General features: G+C 39.0%; 1 protein-coding gene across 1 annotated transcript in view; it reads right to left on the bottom strand.

Annotated features, from left to right (window-relative positions):
* Nucleotides 1–24,687, bottom strand: part of ERCC4 (ERCC excision repair 4, endonuclease catalytic subunit) — a 35,834-nt gene that overhangs the window by 2,244 nt on the left and 8,903 nt on the right. Inside the window, 10 exon segments of the mRNA XM_017890722.1 lie at nucleotides 1,885–1,997; nucleotides 8,942–9,034; nucleotides 11,079–11,676; nucleotides 12,524–12,634; nucleotides 14,532–14,660; nucleotides 15,650–15,830; nucleotides 18,302–18,509; nucleotides 19,791–19,821; nucleotides 19,824–19,985; nucleotides 24,338–24,518. Coding sequence (XP_017746211.1) covers nucleotides 1,885–1,997; nucleotides 8,942–9,034; nucleotides 11,079–11,676; nucleotides 12,524–12,634; nucleotides 14,532–14,660; nucleotides 15,650–15,830; nucleotides 18,302–18,509; nucleotides 19,791–19,821; nucleotides 19,824–19,985; nucleotides 24,338–24,518 — 1,807 coding nt within the window.

Genomic DNA, 24,687 nt, shown 5'->3' with positions numbered 1-24,687 from the left:
GTCTCCCGGGTTCACGCCATTCTCCTGCCTCAGCCTCCCGAGTAGCTGGGACCACAGGCGCCTGCCACCTCGCCCGGCTAATTTTTTTGTATTTTTAGTAGAGACGGGGTTTCACCATGTTAGCCAGGATGGTCTCGATCTCCTGACCTCGTGATCTGCCCGTCTCGGCCTCCCAAAGTGCTGGGATTACAGGCTTGAGCCACCGCGCCCGGCCCCCACAATACTGTATTTTTATCATACCTTTCTATGTTTAGATGTGTTTAGATACACAAATACTTACCACTGTGTTACACTTGCCTAGAGTATTCAGTACAGTAACATGCTATGCAGGTTTGTGGCCCAGGAGCCATAGACCGTACCACATAGCCTAGCTGTGCAGCAGGGTAGACCGTCTAGCTTTGTGTGAGCACGTTCTGTGATGTTCATGTAATGACAAAATCACCTAATGACACAGGTCTCAGAATGTATCTCCGTTAAGCATTTTGAGATTGGGAGATTATCTGGGTTATCTAGGTAGGCCGAAGGGTTCTCAGAAGAGAAAGATGGAGGCAGGATGATCAGAGAAGAGAGGATGCTATGCTACTGGCTTTGAAGATGGAGGAAGGGGCTATAAGCTAAGGAATTCAGGTGGCCTGTAGAGGCTGGAAAAGGCCAGGAAAGGGATTCTCCCCTAGAGCCTCCAGGAGGAATGCAGCCATGCCAATATCTTGCCTCATAAAACCCATTTGGACTTTGAACCTGCAGAACTGTAACATAATAAAACATATGCTATTTTGAGCCACTAAGTCTGTGGTAATTCGCTATAGCAGCCATAGGCAACTAATATGAAGGCATGAGAACTGACCTCTAAGGACAGACTTCTACGAACAGCTCTCTGTGTGGTACCCACACATTCCAATCTGTCTTCCTTCATACTGCCGTACATTCTGTCATTCTTCATGAAATGTCAACAAACTGGTTGATTTTTCAAAGAATCTTCTTTGAACAAGACACAGAGGCTCTGAGGCAGTGTTTCCCAAAGTATGGTCCAAAAACCACTTCCATTAGAAGCCGCCGAGATGCTGGCTCCATTTCACATCCACTGAGTCAGAATTTCTATGAATTGAGGGCTATGAATCTACAGTTTTAACAAGCATCTAAGGTTATTCTAAAGTCTACTAAATTCTGACATCCACTGCTCTAACTGTATTTGGCCTCACCAAAGGTTAAACCAACTCAATCGTATTGCTTTTCTCATGCCGCCTGGCTGAAATCAGATGCTGGCATGGGAAAATAGGAATTTGGGGAATGGGAAAATGGTGATTTCTGGATCACAGTGCACTTGGAATTCAGCAGGTCTTGGTGGCATGCCACAGTTTGGACACTGCACAGCAATGTGTACCAGACACTGGGGATCTGGGGAGCTACCAAGACATGAATACAAAAGGAGAGGGGGAGTGTATGCACCCCACCTATGTATACACCTAAGGGGAGAGGCAGAGGAGGGAAGGAGAAACTTCCTTCAACTACTCTGGGTTAAATTGGCTTTTTAGGTTGAGATAAGAACCTAACCACCATTTACCAAAGTTTATTTGCAAAAGTACATTCTGAGTCTCAACCAACCAAACATAAAGGCAACGCTGGAACATAACCCATTCTAAGCTGGGGTGCCTAGGACTCAACCTCACATGGTTTGCAGATGACACAGTGCCTTCGCTCTGAGGAGGACACATGGTGAGTAAATGGTAGAGCTGAGATTAGAGTAGGGAAGTACACATCCTCTCCTTGGCCTAAACCCCATTTTTAAGAGTTTGTTGACACAGACCAAGCCTTGGCAGAGTAACTCTGGAACTTCACAGCCCCCTTTTCAGGCAATGGAGGTGCTTGACAAAGTGCAGGACTCACCGGCTTTGCGAGTGTCAGTGGAAACATCTGTAGACGCTGTTCCTCTTACTAGGTCCAGGTTTGTTTCATCTCTGCCTTCTCTTTCTTCAGGGACAACCATGCTCGCCTTTTCCCTGCGGGAGAAAACACTGTCAACATTTTTGAAATGAATTTCAAAATTCTAGATTTTATCATTTGTAAATTGTAGTATTGAAAATTATCTACATGATGATGGCAGTAACAGAAAAAAACAAACAAGGAATATATTAGAAGTAAATATGCCAAGACAAGTGACGGGTAAAGGAAGTAGAAAAAATTAAGGTAAAAAGTATCTTGGTCGGGTACTACTTCTTGATTTTCCAGAGTAAAAAAAGCAGTTGCTTATTTTGATTTTATATTCAAATATTTAAGAAACAACATAAGCATGTAAAAAAAAAAAAATGCCACATGTAAAAAACGCCACCAAGAGATTCCCAAGACTGTTTATAAGGTTAAAGTGTTATTGATGTTAAAATGTAAATCATTTATATTCAAACATTTTCAGGGTAATCATAAATAGGGGTTAAAAATCACTAAAAAACTAAAAAACATATATGATAGAATTTTGATTTTTAAAAACTCCAGGTGGGAGGCCCCATTAAACACCCTGAGTTTTAAAGAAAAATCAAGATCAAGACTTTGAAATAGATACAAGAAATCAAATTTCTATCAGAGATTAAAACAAAAAATCGACAGTTCAGGTTCTGCCTTGGGAGCAGCATTCATTACTCACTCACGCATTTATTGAAAAACATTTATGGAGTGTTCCTGTGTGGTGCTCTAGGTACTTTGGATATAACTGTGATCACACAAGAATTCCTGTCTTCAAGGTGGCTCATATCTCATACGGTAGATCCAGAGGACAGTACAATCATAACTAAGATTCGCAATTTGGAACCACATCATGACAAGATCCTTAATAATCACAGAAAGAGTAAGCCAGGTTGGCGGTAGCCTTGCTTTTCAAAACTGGTTAAAATATGTTATACTTAATTCTGCCAGGTATGACAGAAAAGATACATAAGCTGAGTCTCTTCCCTCCTTGGGTTCGCAACTGATTCCAGGGAACAAAGCAAACATGAGAAGGAAAACAAAAAAAAAAAAAAAAAAAACTGGAACTGAGGAACTGCAATAAAAAAGACTAAGGTGAGGGGAATAGAAGAGGAACCATCAATATTAGTTAATTTCAACAAGGGTTAAAACAATCAAGATTTTCCCATTGATATGGTCTGGCTGGGTCTCCATCCAACTCTCATCTTGAATTAATAGTTCCAATAGTCCCCATGTGTCCTGGAAGGGACCTGGTGGGAAGTGACTGAATCATGGGGGTGGTTTACCCCATGCTAATCTCGTGATAGTGAGTTCTCACGAGATCTGATGTTTTTATAAGTGTCTGGCATTTCTCCTACTGGCACTCATTCTCTCTCCTGCTGCCATGTGAAGAAGGACAAGTTTGCTTCCCCTTCTGCCTTGATTGTAAGTTTCCCAAGGCCTCCCTAGCCATGTGAAACTTGTGAATCAACTAAACCTCTTTTCTTTATAAATTACCAAGTCTGGGGTATTTCTTCATAGCAGTATGAAAATGGACTAATACATCCACCACCATTAGAGGAAATGAAATCAGAGGGTCCAATTCTTCAACCACTCTGGATAAATATTTTAGAGCAGGGTATCACTAAAACATACTACTAAAGAACAGAAATTGTAATTTTAAATTTTATACTATTTGAAACAACCTATAAATGCAAATATTAGTACAAATTTCATAACTAGATCACAAGGGGGCAGGCAGTGGTTCCAGTTCCATGTGTTTTCTCATTATTCTCAATACCAGACTCAAGCGCTACCTGCTGAAAAGCCCTTTGCAATGGCAATGGCTCTGGCTGCCTCTCATTACCACTCCATTCTGTCTATTGCACTCTGGTTAGGACAAAGGCAAACCATTCAAAAAAATTATTGCTCTTCTATTTTTCCTTAACATTCATTTGGTATTATTATGTTCGTTGTGTCCCCCACTTTCTTTCTACTTGTTACACTGGCTAAGCTATGTATCACACATGGGATCATCCCAATTTCCTGGTTAATTTGTAGTCTGTATAATCTTAGGGGGTTAGAGTCCAGATTCCGGTTCCAAAGTGTGTGGATTTGAAACCATTTACTGGCCACGTGACCTCAGGCAAGTCATTTCATGGCTCTGTACTTCAATTTCTTTATCGGTAAAATGAGGATAATAATTTAAAAACTTACCTCAAAAGACTGTTATGAGGATTACATAATATATGCAAGGTGCTCAGAACAGTGTCTGGCACCTAGTAAGCACTATATAAATGTTAGGTGTTATTATTATGTACTTTTCTTATAACATGGTAATCTCTTTGTCTAATTATCCATGATTATACTAAAAAACTGAAGATTTGCTTTCGAGTAATTCCACAATTGTTTCCACTAATAGCTACAGAAAACAGCTAGTTTACCACTAAATGTTGTAACTTAACTACAAGTCGAATCTGAGAAAAAATATATTCCAGAGATGAAACCTGGACTATGAAGAAAATAAGCCTTCCTAACCAGTAATTCAATTTAACAGAAATTGATCACAATTATAAACAGCCAATCTCTTGCTTTCAACATGTGGCATAATTACCCAAGTCCCCCTGTGTGCCAGACACGAAACGATTAAAAAATTCAGATTTCTATTTCTGCTGAAAACACCAAGCTTTCCTATGTTTGCTTTAGTATCTTCAATGGTATTTTTATCAAAATTTATTTATTTTAATTTTTAAACAAATAGAGATGGGTTCTCACATGTTGCCCAGGCTGGTCTTGAGCTCCTGGGCTCAAGTGATCCTCTCGCCTTGGCCTTCCAAGGTGCTGGGATTACAGGCGTGAGCTGCTGCACCCAGTCTTCAATGGTATTTGAATAGCGTGTACAACATAATCCTATGCCAACATAGGAAAGTGGCACTGAACTAGAAGTCTCTTCCAACTCATTTACTTAAGCCCTCATGCTAGCCCATTTTGTGATCATATTTTCAAACTGTCAAATTTCAAATCATCCTACCCCTTCCTTTGAAAAGCAGTGACCTCCTCAAAGCTATGTATACTGAGGATGTTATTACTAAGTTTTCTATCCAGGGAGCTAAAGTGCTCCCTGGGTAGAAATAACATGATGATTGATATTTAGCAATGTAATCTTTTCCTCTTTACCTGTTATCTGTAATCTACAGATCTTTAATCCAGCTACACAATCCTTTCACTGTCAGTTCACCTGACTTGTTCCTTTCTGGTTATTTTAAAGAGCCACAATTGCTTTTGTTCTTACAGTATCACCCAAGGTGGTCTTGGTAAAAGCACACTGTCTTATTTTCACATTAAATTTTTCTCTAAGTACAGCAACAGTGCAAATGTTTTTTGAACAATGTACCTCAAATATGTTTTTGCTTTGCAAAAGAAGCACCTCTCCAATTTCCCAAGTTTCCTGGGAAAGTAAGTATCTTAAGATTCTAAATAGTGCAACCATCTGATTGACTGCTGGGTATTATTTATGACAAGTAGACAATCACCATGGAAAGCATTAAAAAATCATGCCAGATAAAAGATAAAATTATGTTAAAACCTGGTACAGAAATTATTGTATGGACTGAAATGTGGGAGAGAGTCCACGTTCCAGGCTCTGCTGAGTGAGGTTTTCCAGTATGTATAAGGCTAATCCACATCTTGTCACTGAGTCCTCTGATGTGTAGAAGCAGGTGCATAAATCAGGAATGGCATGGGATCCGATACCTTACTACTATCTACTAAAAGTGCTCTTTTCTAGATTAGATTCCCTGATGCACTGGAGAAGAGACAGTTGCATGAAGACAGGCGAAGCATGAAACTCACCTACTCAGGTGATGTCTTCCTCCCATTCTATCAGGCTCCTCTGGCTCTAACATTGTGCAGGAAAGGATTAACTCAGCAGGCCTGGACTGCTCAAACTCTGCATGTTTCCAAGAAAGGCTTCTCTCCTCAACACTGGCTCTTGGTCAGCTCCTGGGAGATGAGCTCTGAGCCGGTATAGTATTCTCCCTGATAAGAAGGCTCTTATATGCCTGAGGCCCTGGGTCACAATGTGCCAGTTGGATCAGACAGTTTATGCTGACGATGTGATTTACGGTAAATGTCTGTTGTTGCTTTGGGGGCTGGAGTCTGAGGAGCTGTAGCCAGCCATGGAGGTACTCTGTGTCTATGTGACTCAGCTTAGTACAAATGCGGGGCCTCGAGGCTCAGGTGAGTTTCCGTGTTGACAACGCTTTGCATGTGTGGTCACACGCTGTTGCTGGGAGGATTCAGCACATCCATGTGACTCCACTATGAGAGGATACCTGGAAGCTTAGGCCTGGTTTTTCCTGGACTTTACCCCATGTGCCTTTTCCCTTTGCTGACTTGAATCTGTGTCTTTTTTTTTTTTTTTTTTTTGAGACAGGGTCTCACTCTGTTGCCCAGGCTAGAATGCAGTTCCATGATCTTAGCTCACTGCAACCTCCACCTCCTGGGGTTTGAGTGATTCTCCCACCGTAGGCTCTCAGGTAGCTGGGATGACAGGCATGCGCCACCACTCTTGTCTAATTTTTACATTTTTAGTAGAGACAGGGTTTCATCATGTTGGCCAGGCTGGTCGTGAAAGCCTCCTGACTTCAAGCGATCTGCCCGCCTTGGCCTCCCAAAAGTGCTGGGATTACATGCATGAGCCACTGCATCCAATCTTAATCCGTATCCTTTTGCTGGAAGAAACTGTACTGCGAGTATAACACCTTTTCTGACTCATTTGAGTTCTTCTAGTGAATCATCGAGCCTGAGGATGATCTTGGGGAACCCTGACATGAACACTGAAAACTCAATCTGAGTATTTTAGCTCTGCGCTCATTTCTATCTAGGTGACAATTATTTTAATGAGCAAAAACTTTGGCAAAGGCTGTTTTAAAACGAGTGAAGGATGGTCAGGAGGTACTGGCTCACACCCAGTATCACCAATTCTTTGATTCTATCTCCCAAACCTCTCTCAAATCTGTCTTCTTTCCTCCATTAACCTAATCTTGGCTACCACCTTCTCATCAGACTGCAATAGCATTCTGACTGGTCTCCACACTCACTCATTTCTCAGTTTGATGCCAGAGAGAGCCTTTACAAACATACTTAAGTCACTTTCCTACTTAGAATGCTTCAGTGCAGTCTTACTGCCCGTGAAGTCCTAAATCCTTCACAGGGCCTCTTGTACCTCGGAGCCTTCATACACACCTTTGTTCAACATAACCCCCTTTCCACCCCATCTGCCTAGTATCAGCTTGAATATCACTTCCTCAGGGAAGTGGCTCCTGATCAGCTTATGGTCTGGGTGAGGTCTTCAATGTACTCTCCTATTACACCCTCTTCTTTTACCTTTGCAGCCAGTGGTGCTCTGTATACTTCTACTTATTACAGTATTTATAATCATTTAATGTCTGTCTTTTCCACTAAAGGGTAAGTTCTAGGAGGGCAGAGGCTTTTTCTACACCACTTGTAACCTCAGTACTTTAATATTAGCACAGGGCCTGGCACATACCAGATGCTTAATAAATAATCTGTTTACTATTTGGGCCTTGTGGTGTGAAGGTCTAGAAGACAAAGAGTAAGACAGAGAAGAGCAAAGAGCCTGGAACAAGAAGAGGCGGCTGGTATAATGCCTGGTCTGTTATAACATGATTTCTGAACTGTGTTTTTGAAAAATATATACACCCACATATATGACATAAACACCACCATAAAGCACATTGGTAGAAAACATATTTTCATAGGCTGAGAGGACTGAGCAATACTTGTATGACTAGTAGCTGGATGAATCCATGGCCAAAGCATACCACCATTTGAGAGGATATGAAGGGTAAAGAGGGGACTGCCCATGCACCATGTTGACCCCCATCGTGGGACTCCATGCCACTGATTCAGCAAATATTCCGATTTCCAAGAATTCTTCTCCTGGGCTATCTGGGTTACATGTATATTTTGCACATATACTGAGAACCCACAGACACCACTGTAGAATGGTTATCCATTTTGAAATTCGGCCTAGGGTCCTGGCAAGTTGACTACTGCTAAAAATAATTTCTGCCCTCCATTGCCAATGCCTGAGGTTGGAAGATTGGTCTGGCCCAGCCCACTCCGTCCAGGCCATGGTCTCTGCCGGTCTAACTTTCTCTGGCTCAGCTCCGTGATGCCCCATCCAGCCCTTACCCTGGCTTCTGAGGCCCTTAGAGATCACCTGGCCCATCTTCCCATACCAGGCTGCAAACTCCTTGACAATATCCCTGGTGGGTGGTTATCAGATTTCTTGAATGCCTTCAGGGCAAGAAGTAGCCATCCGGTTTGTGAGTACCTCAACATTTTCCTTTCGTAAAATGGAAAGGCATTTTCTACTTGGATTTGGAATAGTACCAGATACTCATTCTTAAAAACATACACATGTGTATGTCCAGACAAACAACACACTTCCTAAGAAATATTTCCCCAGAGTGATTCTATTGGTGATCCTAACTGGCTGTGTTGTAAAAGCATTTCCCAACAAACGGTAAGGCAGTCCCCCACCCACAGACAATGGAAATTTTACAAGGAAAAAAAATCATTCAAAGGAGGGGAGAATCTTGTGCATAAGGCAGGGAGGAGGGAGATTTACCAACATATTTCTTAGAAAAGCAATATTTTCGCTATATTTCTGGTGTCATACTGCTTCATAAACAGAAAAGCAGTTGTCTTTGTTACATTTCTAATATTCTATTAACCAAACCACTGAAAAGCAACTGGAGATGAAGGAAGAGAGGGGAAGAGAAAAGGAAGTATGTGCCGAGATCTACACTGGAGGACAATGCACACTACACGTTTATCTCAATGTGATCCTTTCCAACTTCTTCCTTGCCCCATCCTTCCTGAGCAGGGCTATCTGACACTCCCCCATCCAGAGAAGCCTCCAGACCGTGAAAGGTTTCCAATGTAGTTGGGGCTTTCATACTGATTTTCTATGTATTACCTTATGAGTTTTTCAAAAGCTTCCTTTTCTTTCCGCAAAGCAGTGAGATAGCGTTGTTCCTCAGTTGAACCTCCGTATATAAGAAAGTAAACCCTGCATGTTAAGACAGAACTTTTAGATTGGAAAACAGCATTTTAATCCCTAAAAGGAACAGCAGAACATTTGAAATCAGCAGCCTAGAGTGTTCAAATAATAAATATTTGACTAAGAATCAACGGTTTCATTTATTACACACTAGCTCAAATTAAGCTGCCTAAACCCCACCTGTTAAAGGTCTTGTTACCACACAGGGCTTTTTAAATTTTCTTTTGCCAAAAGGAAGAAAAGAGTTTAGGTAAACATTGAAATATAACTAGAGGGATAGAATAGTTCTTTCCTCATAACTATAAACAAATTAAAAAAACACAAATTTTAGAGGCTTCTCCAATTCTTCCTTTGCACCTCTGCCAAACAATCGTTGAAAAAACTGGGTAGTATGTTATGAAAGTTATGAAAGCCAGCCTATGAACTTTTTTTTTTATTCATGTCTTAACAGAACACAGCAGTCACACATTTTATATAAATACACGGGCATAGAAGACATATGGATTATATCAGGCATCTCAAAGAATAATTTGATCTACTTTCTCTTAGAAAAGGCCTGCTTTTTAGGCTGGGCATGGTGGCTCACACCTGTAATCCCAGCACTTTGGGAGACTGAGGTGGGAGGATCACTTGAGCCCAGAAGATCAGCCTGGGTAATATAGTGAGACCCCATCTCCACAGAAAAGAAAAAAAAAAAAAAAAAAAGAGTTGAGCATGGTGGCACATGCCTGTAGTCCCAGCCACCTGGGGCTGATGTGGGAGGATCACGTGAGTCAGGGAATGGGGGAGGTGTTGAGGCTGCAGTGAGCCGTGATTGCAACACTGCACTCCAGTCTGGGCATCTGGGCAAAACTCTGTCTCAAAAAAAAAAAAAGAAAAAGGAAAAAAGAAAAAAAAAAGAGAAAAGTCCTGCTTTTCCATCTTGTTTGTTGCTAAGAGAGCTGAATTGAGCACCTCCTCTGTCCCTTTGCTTCACCTTCAGCCAAAGCTATTTTCCTTTTGACCCTTGGTTTTCTTTCAGCTGTTCTCTTCCTAGATGATAATTCTTTGAAGTGTAAATAGAGAAAAGATCACTGGGTAATGAGTCCAGAGACTCAGTTCTCCCACGGATGTGTCATGTGGCCAAGGCCAAGTCACCATTTCTGGGCCTCAGTTTCCCGTTGACAGAGTAAGTGGTTGAACTCCCAGGTCCCTTCTGATTCTAACATTTTGCTCCCAAATATCACACTAATCTGTTCTCAGGCAAGAAAGAAGCTTGGTGTACATAAGCTATCTACAAAGTTGATCAGCAGCAAAGTACAAAAAATTTACCAGCCTATAATTATTTTACCAGCCTCATCTAATCTCTTCATCCTGCATTATTTCTGATCCAGCTCCTCCATTCATCTCTACTCTGAAAGGCTGTGTGAGTTAAAATGCTAGGGGAAGGTTTCTTTTGGCTCCGTTTTTGGTTCAGACTGAGTTCAGGATATTAATTTTGCTGTTTATTTCCCCTCAGATAATTGGAAAGCCAGAACACTATCTTCTTTGGGAGGCATCATTTTCTCATCTGATATTTCTGTAGATGTTTTATCTGATATTTCTTGAAACTCAAGTAAACCTGGTACAGTAATTCCCCCAACACTTCAGTTTTATGTGGATGTAATTTACAGTCATTTTTTAAAATTTATAGAAAAGACATTTTAGAAGATTAAAATTACTTAGCCAAGTCACAGTTATATTAATTTTTGGTAGAAATTAGATTACGCATTTCTTAGACTTTTTCAGACACAGCACCCCATATGCTGCAAGTCAATGCCCAAAGAATAAAGGCCAGAACGCACAGCAGCACGTAATGAGAACGTGAGCAGTCCCCTTGGTTTGTCGTCCTGCTGTGACACTTGACATCCTTCCTATCCAACCTCCCAGATTCATCAGGAAGCAAAATAAGGTTTCATAAACACAAGCAGCATCGTAACGGATATTAAACAAAACTTAACATGCAACTGGTACAGTTTCTGGGTTAAATCCTAAAGAACTGTGCAACTGAAAGCTTTGATTCTTTATAACTTGCCTCAGAGGTTTCCCAGGCCTACTTGCCCTATAAATTTCAAGCTGTCGAACAAAGGTTAGCTCTGCGTCATAAAGAACCACGTATCTTGGTTCCACTTCATGGAGTACCCTTGTCAGAGCATAGGGGTCGCTACAGCCCAGAAGCGGATGGATGATAGTGAGGGGTTCTTTCAGGATTCCATAAGCAGCATCCGATGACAAATTTACATCAAATTCTTCATGCTTAATTTCTTCCAGGCAGCTTTCTGGGCTACTGCTTATTTCTCGACAATATCCTTCCTCGACATCTCCTTCCTCTCGCAGTTCCTCAGGTTTTCCTACCATTTGAGTTAAGGTCAACTTCGGTTTTTTTTTTTTCAGGGTTCTTTCTTTGGCAGAAGCTCGTTCTTTGTTTTGGGGGTCTTTGGGTCTTTTGTGAGATTTCCTAATTCTCTTTGAACTGTCTTCCTTCCTAAATTTCATCCAGATTTCTTCAGCTTTGCTATCCTTCTCAAAGGTTTTCCTGTAGAGCCTCAGTAAGAAAGCCTCTGCTCCAAGAGTGATATAGTCTCTCAGCTGGGAACATGTTCGGTCATCACTTGCACATATCAGTACTTGACCTGAAAACAGAAAACAGCATTATGTTACTATTACCTCACTTGTCCTCCTAGTTTCCCTGTGTCCCCTTATTCCTTCACCTGAAGGGAAGACATCTTACCCGTTGGTATCAAAGATCCACAATTTGCAAACTATTTAAAAAGGGTCTTAGGTATTGATCACATGCTTTCTCCTCTCTGGCAAGATTACTTAAATCTTTTCAGTAAAGTTGAAGCCAGACTACTTAATCTTATGAAAGTACAACTGTGGTATAAAGGTGGCTTTAAAGAAGTTCTTTTTAATTTTTTTTTTCAGAGGGTCTTATATATGCCTAAATTAATTCCAAATGGCTTTTTCCTCCTCTGTGAATTGTCTTGGTCTCCTTTGCCAATGTAGACAATGCCTTCCATTTGTGTCGGCTCATTACATATTAAAGTAATAGAAGAGTCGAGGCTTCTTCGGAAAGATACTTGGCTGAGGATATAAAACAGGAGACCCATTAGTTTATTCCTTTGGGATTCCAGATTTAGAGCTTGGTGAATATGTGTAGAGATTAGCTCAATCTGTAAATAGAAGTTCTAAGAACCCAACTAGTGAAAAAGGCTTCATGAAAAGCTTTCATGAATATACAATGATTCAACCTGGAGAAAATGACATCAAATGAACAGAAATGAGGTTGCCACTAGGATCCCAGTGTTCATTTGCCATTTATTTGTCTACATTTTATAGATAAAATAGCAGGGTTTTAAAATAGAGAAGGGTTTCACCATTTTGGTCAGGCTCGTCTTGAACTACTTTTAAAGAGCTAATTAAATCAGGACTCATTTGATAGATTTTGAAAGCAAATGTTTTCATCTCCTTTTTTCCTACCTGGACCACCAAGAGCTTCACTCTCCTTATTTTCTGCCTCAATTTCTTTTAATACTTCTGCCAGTGCCTCCCACTTTGGGTTGCTTTCTAGGACCAGTTCCTTTTTTGCTTCTGTAGAGAAATAAAAATATCCCATTCTATGTGATAATATTTACCCATGAAGTCTTCTAAAGGCTTTTAAAACAACAGATAACACAAGCATCAGTACATATGCCCATTTATTTAAGCTTTCTTTATAATGATAGATGGACTCTGCTTTTCTGAAAAAGATCTACTAAATGAAAGATACTTCAAATCATTAATATGGCTTTCAAAATGCCTTAGTAGAAAGTTACATGCATGGTCACTAATGAGAGACCATTCTGTGTTAGTTGTTTCTGTTGACACTGTATATAAGCAGCTATACAAAATAAAGGCATCGGTACAGAGTGACAGTATTTATTATTTCTAAAATCCCCACGACTTTCACAATCCTGAACATGGATAAAAGGAGACAACAATTAATTTTTTTGTTTCTATAAGCATTCAAACACACACACATCAATAATATATTTAATTATGTTTTCTTTAAAAAGGTTTTTTTTTTTAAGACGAAGTTTCACTTTTGCTGCCCAGGCTGGAGGCAATGGCATGATCCTGGCTCATTGCAACCTCTGCCTCCTGGGTTCAAGCGATTCTCCTGCCTCAGACTCCCAAGTAGCTGGGATTACAGGCACGTGCCACCACTCCTGGCTAATTTTGTATTTTCAGTAGAGACAGGGTTTCACCATGTTGGTCAGGCTAGTCTTGAACTCCTGACCTCAGGTGATCCGCCTGCCTTGGCTTCCAAAGTTCTGCGATTACAGGCATGAGCCACTGTGCCTGGCCACAATTAAGTTTTGAAACAGATCTTTAAACTAGGCAGAAAGCAGGCATTAACCCTATCCCATGCCTTAAAAACCCAGTGATATTTACGATATCACTAGATAGATGCTGGAATAAAACCCATATTTGCCTCATTCTAGTATATTTATGTTGCTTAAACATTAAAAAGGATATTCAAATATTCTACCCTGACTTTATTTATTAGTTTTGAGACACAGTCATACTCTGTCACCAAGGCTGGAGTACAGTGGTATGATGCTATCTTGGTGTAACCCTGAACTCCTGGGCTCACCTTAGCCTCTCAGATACCTGAGATGGTAAGTGCACATCACCTCGCCAGGCTACTTTCAAAGGTTTTTTTTTGGTTTTTTTTTTTTTTTTTTTTGAGACAGAGTCTTACTCTGTTGTCCAGGTTGGAGTGCAGTGGTGCGATCTCAGCTCACTGCAACCTCTGCCTCCTGGGTTCAAGTGATTCTCCTGTCGCTGCCTCCCGAGTAGCTGGGATTACAGGTGCCCGCCACCATGCCTGGCTAATTTTTGGTATTTTTAATAAGAGACCAGGTTTCACCATGTTGGCCAGGCTGGTCTCAAACTCCTGACCTCAGGTGATCTGCCTGCCTTGGCCTCCCAAAGTCCTGGAATTACAGACATGAGTCACTGTGCCTGGTCTTAACGTTTTTTTTGTAGAGATGGAGTCTTGCTTTGTTGCCCAGGATGGTCTTGAATTCCTGGGCTCAAGCAATCCTCCTGCCTCGGCCTCCCAAAGGGCTGGTATTACAGGTGTGCGCCACCATGCCCCAACCTCACCCTAACTCAGAAATAATAATTACTTTGAAGTTTAAAAAAAATCAATAAATAGTTCTTTATATAGCCTACTTTTGATCGATATTTGGCATTTGTTATTTGGAACCCCTGGAAAATAGATTCCAAGACTTGTCATGCTGTATACTTCGACATACATTACACATATACTTCACACATATACTTCACACATACATTACATGTTACATATAACAAACATACATACATTTATCATCAAGGAACACACTTTTCACATGGCCAAAGGAGACTAAATTGCGCTTTAAATATCTATACCAAATACTGAAATAAAAGACACATTTAAAGACTTAACCCTACAAGATACCTTGCCCTTCTTTAATTTCCATTTTTTCAGATATTTTGCCTTTTTTACTCATTTTGGCATCTGGAAGATGATAAACCCTTGCTCGAGCATTTACAAACATCGAGGTGCTGGAGTCAAGAAACAGCCAACCTAATATGAAAAGTTAAAAGAAAAAGTGCCATCAATTTACGGTTAATTTAAAATAGTCTCTGATGGTCACATGACCTACATATGTAACCGGCTGCCATCCTGTTTTCCTACCAATCACACCTCCTCCCACTATTGTGATCTCTCACTGTTCGGCTAGACCAGTGGTTTTCTGGGTGTGGTCCATGAACTCCCGGGGGTCCCCAAGATGTTTTCAGGGCTGTGTGATGTCAAAACTTTTCTCCTAACAATACTATGACATTATTTGACTTTTTTCACTGTGTTGACATTTCCAGTGATGGTGTAAAAGCAATGCTGGGTAATACTGCTGGTGCCGTAGCACGAACCAAGGCAGTGCCATTAAAGTGTACTGGCATTCACTGCATTCTTTACTGTCATGCTTCCGCAATTCATCACTTAAGAATGTCCCTAAAGAAGCATCAAAATTATTAACTGTATTAAATCTTGACCCCAGGGGTTCACAGACCACACTTTGGAAACCGCTGGTCTGGTCAAACAGTGGCAGAGGCCAAAGCAGTGGTAGCAAAACAAGATGGTGGCCAGCTGTATATGTATATTCCCCTACAAATCTCTTCTGCTCTTCAGTCGTTGGCACTCTGGCTGATGGAAACCCCATACTCCCTTGCTTTTTGGCTTTGAGGGAAATGAATTTTAAGTTCTTAACAACTAAACTTTCAGAACACAACCTATTTCTAAGTTGAGGACTGCCTGTACTACACACAGTCTTTTCTAGAAATAAAATTGCCCAGAACGGATATGAATATTTATTATTACACAGAACAGACGTTAAGTAGGCGGAAACATTAGCTATCAATAAAACTTACATCTTTGTGCTATGAACATAAAACATAATTTGAAATCTCAGTATCACATATAGTTGAATATAGTACTTTTCACACCTGATTCCCCCTAAAACCTAACACTTTATTCAAATCAGCTCTTAGAATATTATTAGTATTTTAATCTCTCACCTGAATTCTGACCAAAAGCTTTTTCCGTTGCTCTCAGAGATTCCAGAAGATTAAGAAATGTGACACAATCATACTGAGAGAGATACTGCAGCAAAGTTCGTAGTATCTTCAAATCCTGAACTAAGGATTTAGTCTTGGCTCCAAGCTGGTGCCACAAAGGATCCAGATAGTGGCGGATTGTCTAAAACAAGAATAAAATTGGGTATTGCTAAAATATGTTAAGTATAGTTATTCTTAATACAAATCATATTTTCAAAAGGATTATTTCCTGTATAACTAAAAATGGTTAAAATGGTAAATTTTATGTCATATATATTTTACTACAATAGAAAACCCCAAACATTATTCAAGGAAGTAGCTAGAACATTTCAGTTAATAAAATTCTAATAACAATGTTTAAATTTTCAAATGTAGAAGAATGTCTTACTGTTAGAATCTTTATGATCAGATAGAGTCAATCTATCATTATCCAAATATATATTACTGTAAGGAAAGAAAAGACCTGATAAACATCAGATAATCAATTATTTGTTTTTATGAACAGACTCTAAGCATGTAGCTCAGATATGTTCAATTCCTGCCATGTTTGACTCTGACTATCCTGGATGGATAAAGACATGGGATCCAAATGGACCAAGCAGAGGGCATAAACCAAGCACCATGACTTACTAACAAATTAAGATACATTGTTATTTAATTTGTACATGAGTATCAAGTTTTTTGACCTTAAAATAAGGTATAACCAAGAAATGAAAAATTTAGTTTGATGCTCATGTACAAATTAAATAACAATTACTAAATTAAATAACAACATACCTTGATGTAAAAATTTCTTTAGTGTTTTTTCTAAAGTGGATTCATGATAGGAAAATATTTGTTAAATTAACAATGGACTAAGTTTGATTATTATTAGCAGTAGTAGTATTATTTTGAGATGGAGTCTCGCTCTGTCGCCTGGCTGGAGTGCAGCGGCACAATCTCGGCTCACTGCAACCTCCGCCTCCCAGGTTCAAGCGATTCTGCCTCACCCTCCCAAGTAGCTGGGACTACAGGCATTGCCACCACGCCCAGTTAATTTTTTGTATTTTCAGTAGAGACGAGATTTCACCATGTTAGCCAGGATGGTCTCCATCTCCTGACCTCATGATCCGCCCTCCTTGGCATCCCAGAGCGCTGGGATTACAGGCGTGAGCCACCGCGCCTGGCTGATTATTTTTTAAGATTCCAAAACGCTGTCTAAAACAAAGAACAGCTTTATGTATATACTATGCACGTACCTACATATCCACAGCTATGTACATGTATGTTTCCTTCACAGACTGATTCTGTAACTTTTTAGGTAAGAATTATCCAATTTTTTTATCAGAGATTTGTAGCCTGATGTAAAAGCAGTACCACTGCATGGAATCTTATCTAACAAATTTAATAATGAGTACAGTAGTATCTGGATGACCATATAGTTTATTGTCTAAACCAGGACACTTGTGGAAAAAGAACTGGTACACTATTTATAATCATTCCAGGACAACAGGTAGATACTAGGACTGTCCTGAACAAACTGGGATATGTAACTACATGCCTCTTTTGTAAAATTATCTACAAAACCTTAAATACTTTAACAAGACACATGCGATATCTATATTTAGATATGGTTACTAAAAGAATATCTAAAACAATGAAGTGACTGTTACTAACCAGGGGGATAATCAACAGAAATTTAGTGTGAAACATGTTAGGTTACGATTTTATTTTTCTAGGGCTATATACATTCTATTAAAAGATTGTGTGGGATTAAAAAAAATCATCATGGACTAAATTATAAAAAACTTTAAGCACAGAGGAAAACAAAATATATAAAATTAGTTTTATGTATCAATATTTCACAGTCAACGGACTTTTTTGAAGAATCAGAGAAATAAGAAGTTAAATTTTTCCTTTTTTATAATCGCCATGCATTATTTCCAGTGACACAGAGATTGATTCAGAGTTTAAAAGACAGGAACTTTTTCTACCAGAATATGACAAAAAAGCTGCCAAGAATTTCTAAAAGGTCAGCATTTTCTGGATCTCCAGTTCACTACTAGACATTTATGTATCTGTAATAATATTGATCTATAATGAAAAAGTAGACATTTATATATCTGCAATATTAATCTATAATAAAAAAATTAGAATAAAAATTCCTGGAACTGATGTCTTCCCATCTCCCCAATTCAGAATGTAATTTTAAGAAAGAGCAAGTTTCACACTCCTCAGTAATGAAAACTCATCCAAATTATTTTTTATTCCATAAAAGAGATCATAAATTCATGTACAATTATGGAGCATTCTTATATAAAACTCTTCTACCTGTAGATATCCAAATGTTGTCACTTCAAAGTAAAAAAAGTTATTTATTTTCTTCTTGATTATAGTTACAATAAGAGATAATTACTACATAACTGCAAAAGTCAGAGTGATGCTTATATGCCACTCCTCATATTTTACTATAAATCATTACTTTCCAGTAAACCAAAGAACTATGTTTTAAATGACCTCCAATCTTATTCTTAAATAACAGCAATTCCTATTAACAACATTGCAAATATTAAAATAACTTGCATTCTTTAAAATTACAACATAATAAACTGTGCTTAAAAGGAAAAACAGTACCTTGTCAAAAGGTTTTCCAATAGCATTTTCTAAAGATAAATCTTCCACTTCAAGCGATGGGTTGTGGCATTTTAGTTCCTTTAGACATGCATTTAAAATGTCCAGTATAGCAGTCTGTATAGCAAGCATGGCAGGTGTCATGGAAACATGGATTTCTACAACTTCAGGTTTGTGCTGTTCTAAAAATGAGTTTACTGCTACATGGAACCTAAAGAGACAAATGTTTTTCAACAATTTTCTAGAGTTTCAGCAGCTATATATTTCTGGTCTTGGATTAACACTCCATTTTCATAAATGCTACAAACAACACGAAAAGCGAAACAACAAACAAATGAAAAGCAAAACAACGCTTTCAAAAACACTTTGAACCTCAATAAACAGAAGTACTGTATTATTCAGATAAGGCAAGGGTCGGCAAACTACGGTCTGGGCCAAATCCTGTACCTGTTTTTATAGTCTCATTGGAATGCAGTCACACCCATTACTTATGTAAGCACTCTATACTTGGTTTTGGGCAATAACAGAGTTGAGTAATTGTGATAGTCTGTATGGCCTGCAAAGCCCAAAACATTTACTACCTGGCCATTTACAGGAAGAGTTTGTTGACTCCCAAAACAAGGTATAATCAACAAAGTAAAAAATACTATAACTACCCTTTTTTTGCTTGTTTGTTTTGTTTTGTTTTTGAGACAGAGTTTCGTTCGTTGCCCAGTCTGGAATGCAATGGCGCAATCTCGGCTCACTGCAACCTCTGCCTCCTGGGTTCAAGTGATTTTCCTGCCTCAGCCTCCCTAAGTAGCTGGGATTACAGGCATGCGCCAACGCGCCCGGCTAATTTTTGTATTTTTAGTAGAGACGGGGTTTCACCATGTTGACCAGGCTGGTCTCGAACTCCTGACCTCAGGTGATCCGCCTGCCTTGGCCTCCCAAAGTGCTGGGATTATAGGCGTGAGCCACTGCACCCGGTGTACAACTACTCTTAAAATAACATATATTATAACCAAAATACATGGTAGCATAGGTTGCAAAAATGTTTGAAAACTGAAACCTTAATGTTATTCCTAGAAATTAACAAAACTTCTTCAAAATCTATGTGCTTTATTTCCCTGTTGAGTAATTTTCAAAGCAGAAGTGGTACTCTTAGCCAATAAATCTGCAGTACACCTAAAGCTGTTGTATATGTGGGTCTCTAGATCCCTGGGAGTTTCACTAAATGTATAAGAAAGAATCAAGTGGCTGTCCTGGATGGATTTGATAGATCAGCAGAAAAGTAACCCTCAAATTGCTCTCGACTTAAATAAAATCAGAAACTTGGTGCATACATATTTATAGTTGGATATGTTTGTTACAAACCTGACTAGGTTTTATCAAACAAAATTACAATGAATGTTACATTATATTACATCAAAGTGCAACTAAGTTACAGTAGGTCTCACAAAAAAAGATGACAAATAACGTCATCATTATTTGTCACATAAATGTTCTTTACCTTGGCCACAGATACAGCTTCCTCACAAAAGATTTCTCATCACTCTTTCCACATGACAAAAACCAGTATCAAATGCAACAGCATTGTCTGTGAAAGCTTTAATAAAACCACGTTTGTTTTTCTGGCGAAAGAGGCGCAAGATGAATGCTTCTTGACAAGACTCGATTATTCTGTGGGCTCTATACACCAAGATGCCTGAGAGGGAGAAACGTAATTTAAATTACAGAACAAGTAGGTAATTTTTATGCTCATTTCCATTCATTCATCACATTTTTCTTAAGGACCTACATGAGAACGAACAAGCACCATTCTAGACTGGGCATATAGCCACGCACAGAACAGACATAAATTCCTGTCCTCAAGGAATTGACTATAAACAATATAAATAAGTAAAATATTTAGTATGTTACAAGTGCTGACAAGAAAAAATGAGAGAAGGAGGAGAGGGAGTATGTATCAGGGGTGGTTTCACCAATGTGATATCTGAATGAAGGCTGGATGGAGCCTTGTGACCATCTGGGCCAAGAGAGTTCCAGACTGCCAGGCTGAGGGGACAGTGAGGGCACAGGCCCTGGGGTGGGGTGTTTCTGGCATGTTAGGGGAAGAATTTCTGAAAGCAAAGTAGGTCAAGAATTTTTTTAAAAAACATATGAATCAGATGTGGACTATACAAAATAGCCACAGTTTAGAAGTCTGGACAACATCTGTATCACCTATTAGATGAATTCAATTTTCAGAATCAGAAGATAGTCAATTCAGAGGTCAACTGATCCATTTAAAACAAAAGCCTTCAATCGACATATTTAATATGTGTCTCTGGGGGTGTGTGTGTGATGATAACACCTCTGAATCTCAAAAATAAGAACAATTATACATGCTTCATTATTTATGAAATGAGACTACTGACCCAGATCTTTCATACACATTGTGTCATCTGATGCAGTGATTAGTGCTAAGTTAGGGAGAAACATGAGATGACATAAAGTCATACAGACATCCTTTCTAGATCAAAACCTCAATTACTCCATGATGAGTCTGTCTTTTAGACCTAAATCAAGTTGGTTACCTTACATATATTTGGGATAATGTGCTTGCATGCTTTTGATCCAGTTTTCATATCTGGAAGGGTCTGGACAATGATACTAACAGTGATTTACGACCCTTCTAATAGTTCAGTAAACTCAGATTTTACTATTTTAATGTTTAAGTTTTGGATAGAGGTAGACGGAGCTAAAATTTACTCTAGCTCAGCTAATTATCTTTCAAATATGGTAAAAATTAATAGTGTTATTTAGGAATTTATAGACAAAGGATTTTCAATAACTCCCCAATACATGTACATAACTAATTTACTACTCAGAAGATATTCTATACCTAGTTGGTTGGCCTTCCCAAAGACTCTAAGAGGCCGCATTTTGTTGGCCTGGAGTGAAATATTACATAAAGTCAAGAATAATAAAAATGAACTTCTAAAGAAAAGGAGCAACTCAATTTAAGAAAATGTTGTGCTCCAAAAAGTTGTCTTTAGTTTGGTTGGAACCCAGGAGGAAGAAGAGAACTAATACTACATCCCAGGTAACTGGGTGAGGTGTTTCTATAGATTTTTATTTCATTTAATTCTCATGATAATTCCATGCAGTAGGTATCATGACGAGACCAAGGAAGGGAAGCAACTTGACCAAGGTCATCCAGCAAGTAAGAGGGAGGCTGAAGATTCCAAATCCCATGTAAAATCATGGTATTCTATTTAGTCACACCAACTCAAGACACCACTTTTCAAAAAATAAAATAAAATAATAGAAGCAGGTTGGGTTTTTGGAAGGAGTTTTCGTCCCACAAAAGCCTACTATAGATTTTTTTTGTTCCTATAACATTTCGTACCTCTTACTGTACTATAATTACTTCTTTACTTATCTGTCTCCTCCACTAAACTGCCCGAGAACAGGAACATCGTAACACCACCAGGCAGAGATCATAGAGATCACAGAATGCTGACTATGTGCCATGATACCAAGTATTTTACATACAGCATTTCATTTCACCCTGACAATCCTAGAAGGAAGGTACTATCTTTATCACCAATGTATGGGTGAATAAGCTGAGGCATAGAGACATTAAGAAACTTGCCTAAAAATACACAGCTGGTATGAGATGAAGAGAACTCAAACCCAGAAGCAGTCTAACTCACAAGGTCACCATACTGTCCCATTCATCTGTCTATCTTCAGCACCCTTCCTGCCACGCAAGGGACCCTCAGTGAGTTAAACATTTGTTGAATGAATGTAAGGTGGGGGCACAGAACTGGGTACACCAATCTAAAGTGTAAGTGAAAAACACATATATAATCCCCAGAAAGTGTGTTCTTAGTTCCGTCTGGAGATGTCAGGGTCATTTTGGTAATGAAAGCATCCTCCTGTCCTGTTCTTTTCCAAGTACAATCTTAGCGGGTATTTACACAGTTCTCCCACGTGTTAGGAGTTCTGGTTAGTAGGGACTCCCAGGGTTGGGTGTGGTGGGAATAATGGGTAGTGACAGGTGAAGAAGCTGGGGCTGGGGGATTCAGCCTTTCCAGAGGGTCACCTGCACTTCACGGACTGCCCTTTGGTCAGTCCTGGGGGATGATTCCAGGGGATGAAAGAACTAGAAATAAGTCATTTTTGGCATTCATTTACATTCCACTCAGCCAAGCATCAGTAACAGCTTCAGCTTCATTACTGGCTGGGCTTTGATCAGAAAGGAAGAGGGAATTTGGCATTTTTCATTAGGAGCTACATATAAGCCAGACTTCAACACTGCATAGATTCACATGCTCTCTGCCTGATTAGGTTGCACTGTAACTGAAAGTCACAGAGTATTACTGACACCTAGTGGTAGTTTCAAACACAAAACAGAAATTTTTTTTAATCAATTTAAAAAATAAAGTAAAACCAAGCTTATAAGAAAGCAGCAAACAGTAAAAGACTGGTGTATCAAGATTTCTGGTTATAAAAGGCCAATTTTATTTGGTATCAATTACTAAGAGTTTGTTGTGTACCAGGCACTAGACTAAGCAATTATTTTATTAACTTAATCCTTATAATAAATTTAGGAGACAGTTTTCTTAATGAGAAAACTGGGGTTAATGAAAGTTAAGAAGCTTGCTTTGTAAGCAGGGTGTTAGCATTCAAAATCAGGTGAGCCTATGATACTGTTTATAACAATTATAAAAGTTATAAAAGAGTAACCAAACTTCTTCAATCGGTTTACCATTGAAGCATTCATTCACACATTTATCAAATTTTTCTTGAGGGTCATCTAGGTTCAGGGTAATATGACAGATATGGTGGGAAGTAAGATTATGAATTTCAGAGTCTCTCTGCCTCCAGAAGTTCACCAATGATCACAGTACTACATACGTCCATCATTCACCCAACAAATACATCTTTAGTACCTACCATGTACCAGTTACTTACTCTGGGATGAACAACTTATTCCTTGTGCTTAAGCTTATCTTGTGAGTGAGAGACAGACAAACACATAAATACAATGTAGTATTGTGAGCACTATGAGTGGGGAGAAATACAGAGTAATATGAGGGCACAGAGGCACAGCCCCTACATTAGCTTTGGAGACATCAGAAAAGGTTTTAGAAAGGATAATGAAAATGAATTTCTTTTCTATTTAATTCTAGCTAAAAAACTTTTCCTCAAAATAAGCAAGCAACTACTTGATTTAATTTCAGATGCCAAAAAAATCTTAAAGAGGAAAACTAAATATTTTAGGAAATATACAAAGATTATTTATAAACATTTCAAATCTGATTAAGTTCTAAAAGCAAATGCTAATGAATTGCAAGTATTTACTGAATAAGAGCTTAGAAAACAAGGAAAAGTTAATCTTACATTTAGTTACCTATTCGGGTCACAGATATTTATTGAGCATCTACAATGTGTCAGGTATTAGGCTGAAAGCTGGAAGCACAATGTTGAGCAAAAGGTTCCAGTAGTGCCCACTAGAAGGTTCTAGTAGAGCGTTTAGCAGAGGGGACAGACAAAAATAAAAATGTACAAATTGCTCTCTCTGGTCTATGCCTCCAAGATAACAAAGAAAAGAAGGAACAACGGTCGTGCCAAAATGGGCTGCGGCCATGTGCAGCCTATTCGCTGCACGAACTGTGCCTGAGGTGTGCCCAAGGACAAGGCTATTAAGAAATTTGTCATTCAAAACATAGTGGAGGCTGCGGCAGTCAGGGACATTTCTGAAGAGAGCGTCTTCAATGCTTATGTGCTTCCCAAGCTGTATGTGAAGCTACATTACTGTGTGAGTTGTGCAGTTCACAACAAAGTAGTCAGGAATCGATCTTGGGAAGCCTGCAAGAACCAAACACTCCACCCCGATTTAGATCTGAGGGCGCTGCTCCACGAACCCCACCAAAGCCCATGTAGGGAGCTGAGGCCTTCCAGACTGAAGACAGACTATTCTCTGGAGAAAAATAAAATGGAAATTGTACTTAAAAAAAAAAAGAAAGTACAAATTTACATACAAATAAGAAGATTTCAAATTCTTACCAGTAATTAAATCTGAAGGTATTCTATCAGTCAAGAAGTCAACCACAAGTATCCTACTTGTTGCAAATATAACACCACCTTGTGTGTAAACTTCATAGCGACTGTTGCTTGTGATTTCATTTGTTACACGGCGAGGGAGGTGTTGAACTCCTTCTATCTTCAGCTGATTGATAAAATACTCCTAAATCAAATGAAACTGGATTAGTAGGCTACTTAACACAGGGCAGTTTTTATTAGGTTGCAGATATTTAAAATAATGTGCTGTCTTTCTCTGAGATAATGAACTTAATAATGAATATACAAACTAAGTTACTTCTTTTTTTTTTTTTTTTTTTTTTTTGAGACGGAGT

This window comes from Rhinopithecus bieti, unplaced genomic scaffold (assembly GCF_001698545.2).
Source record: "Rhinopithecus bieti isolate Rb0 unplaced genomic scaffold, ASM169854v2 scaffold_19459, whole genome shotgun sequence".
NCBI lineage: Eukaryota > Metazoa > Chordata > Mammalia > Primates > Cercopithecidae > Rhinopithecus > Rhinopithecus bieti.
The sequence above is the reverse complement of the archived record's forward strand: the minus strand, read 5'-3'. Positions and strand labels throughout refer to the sequence as shown.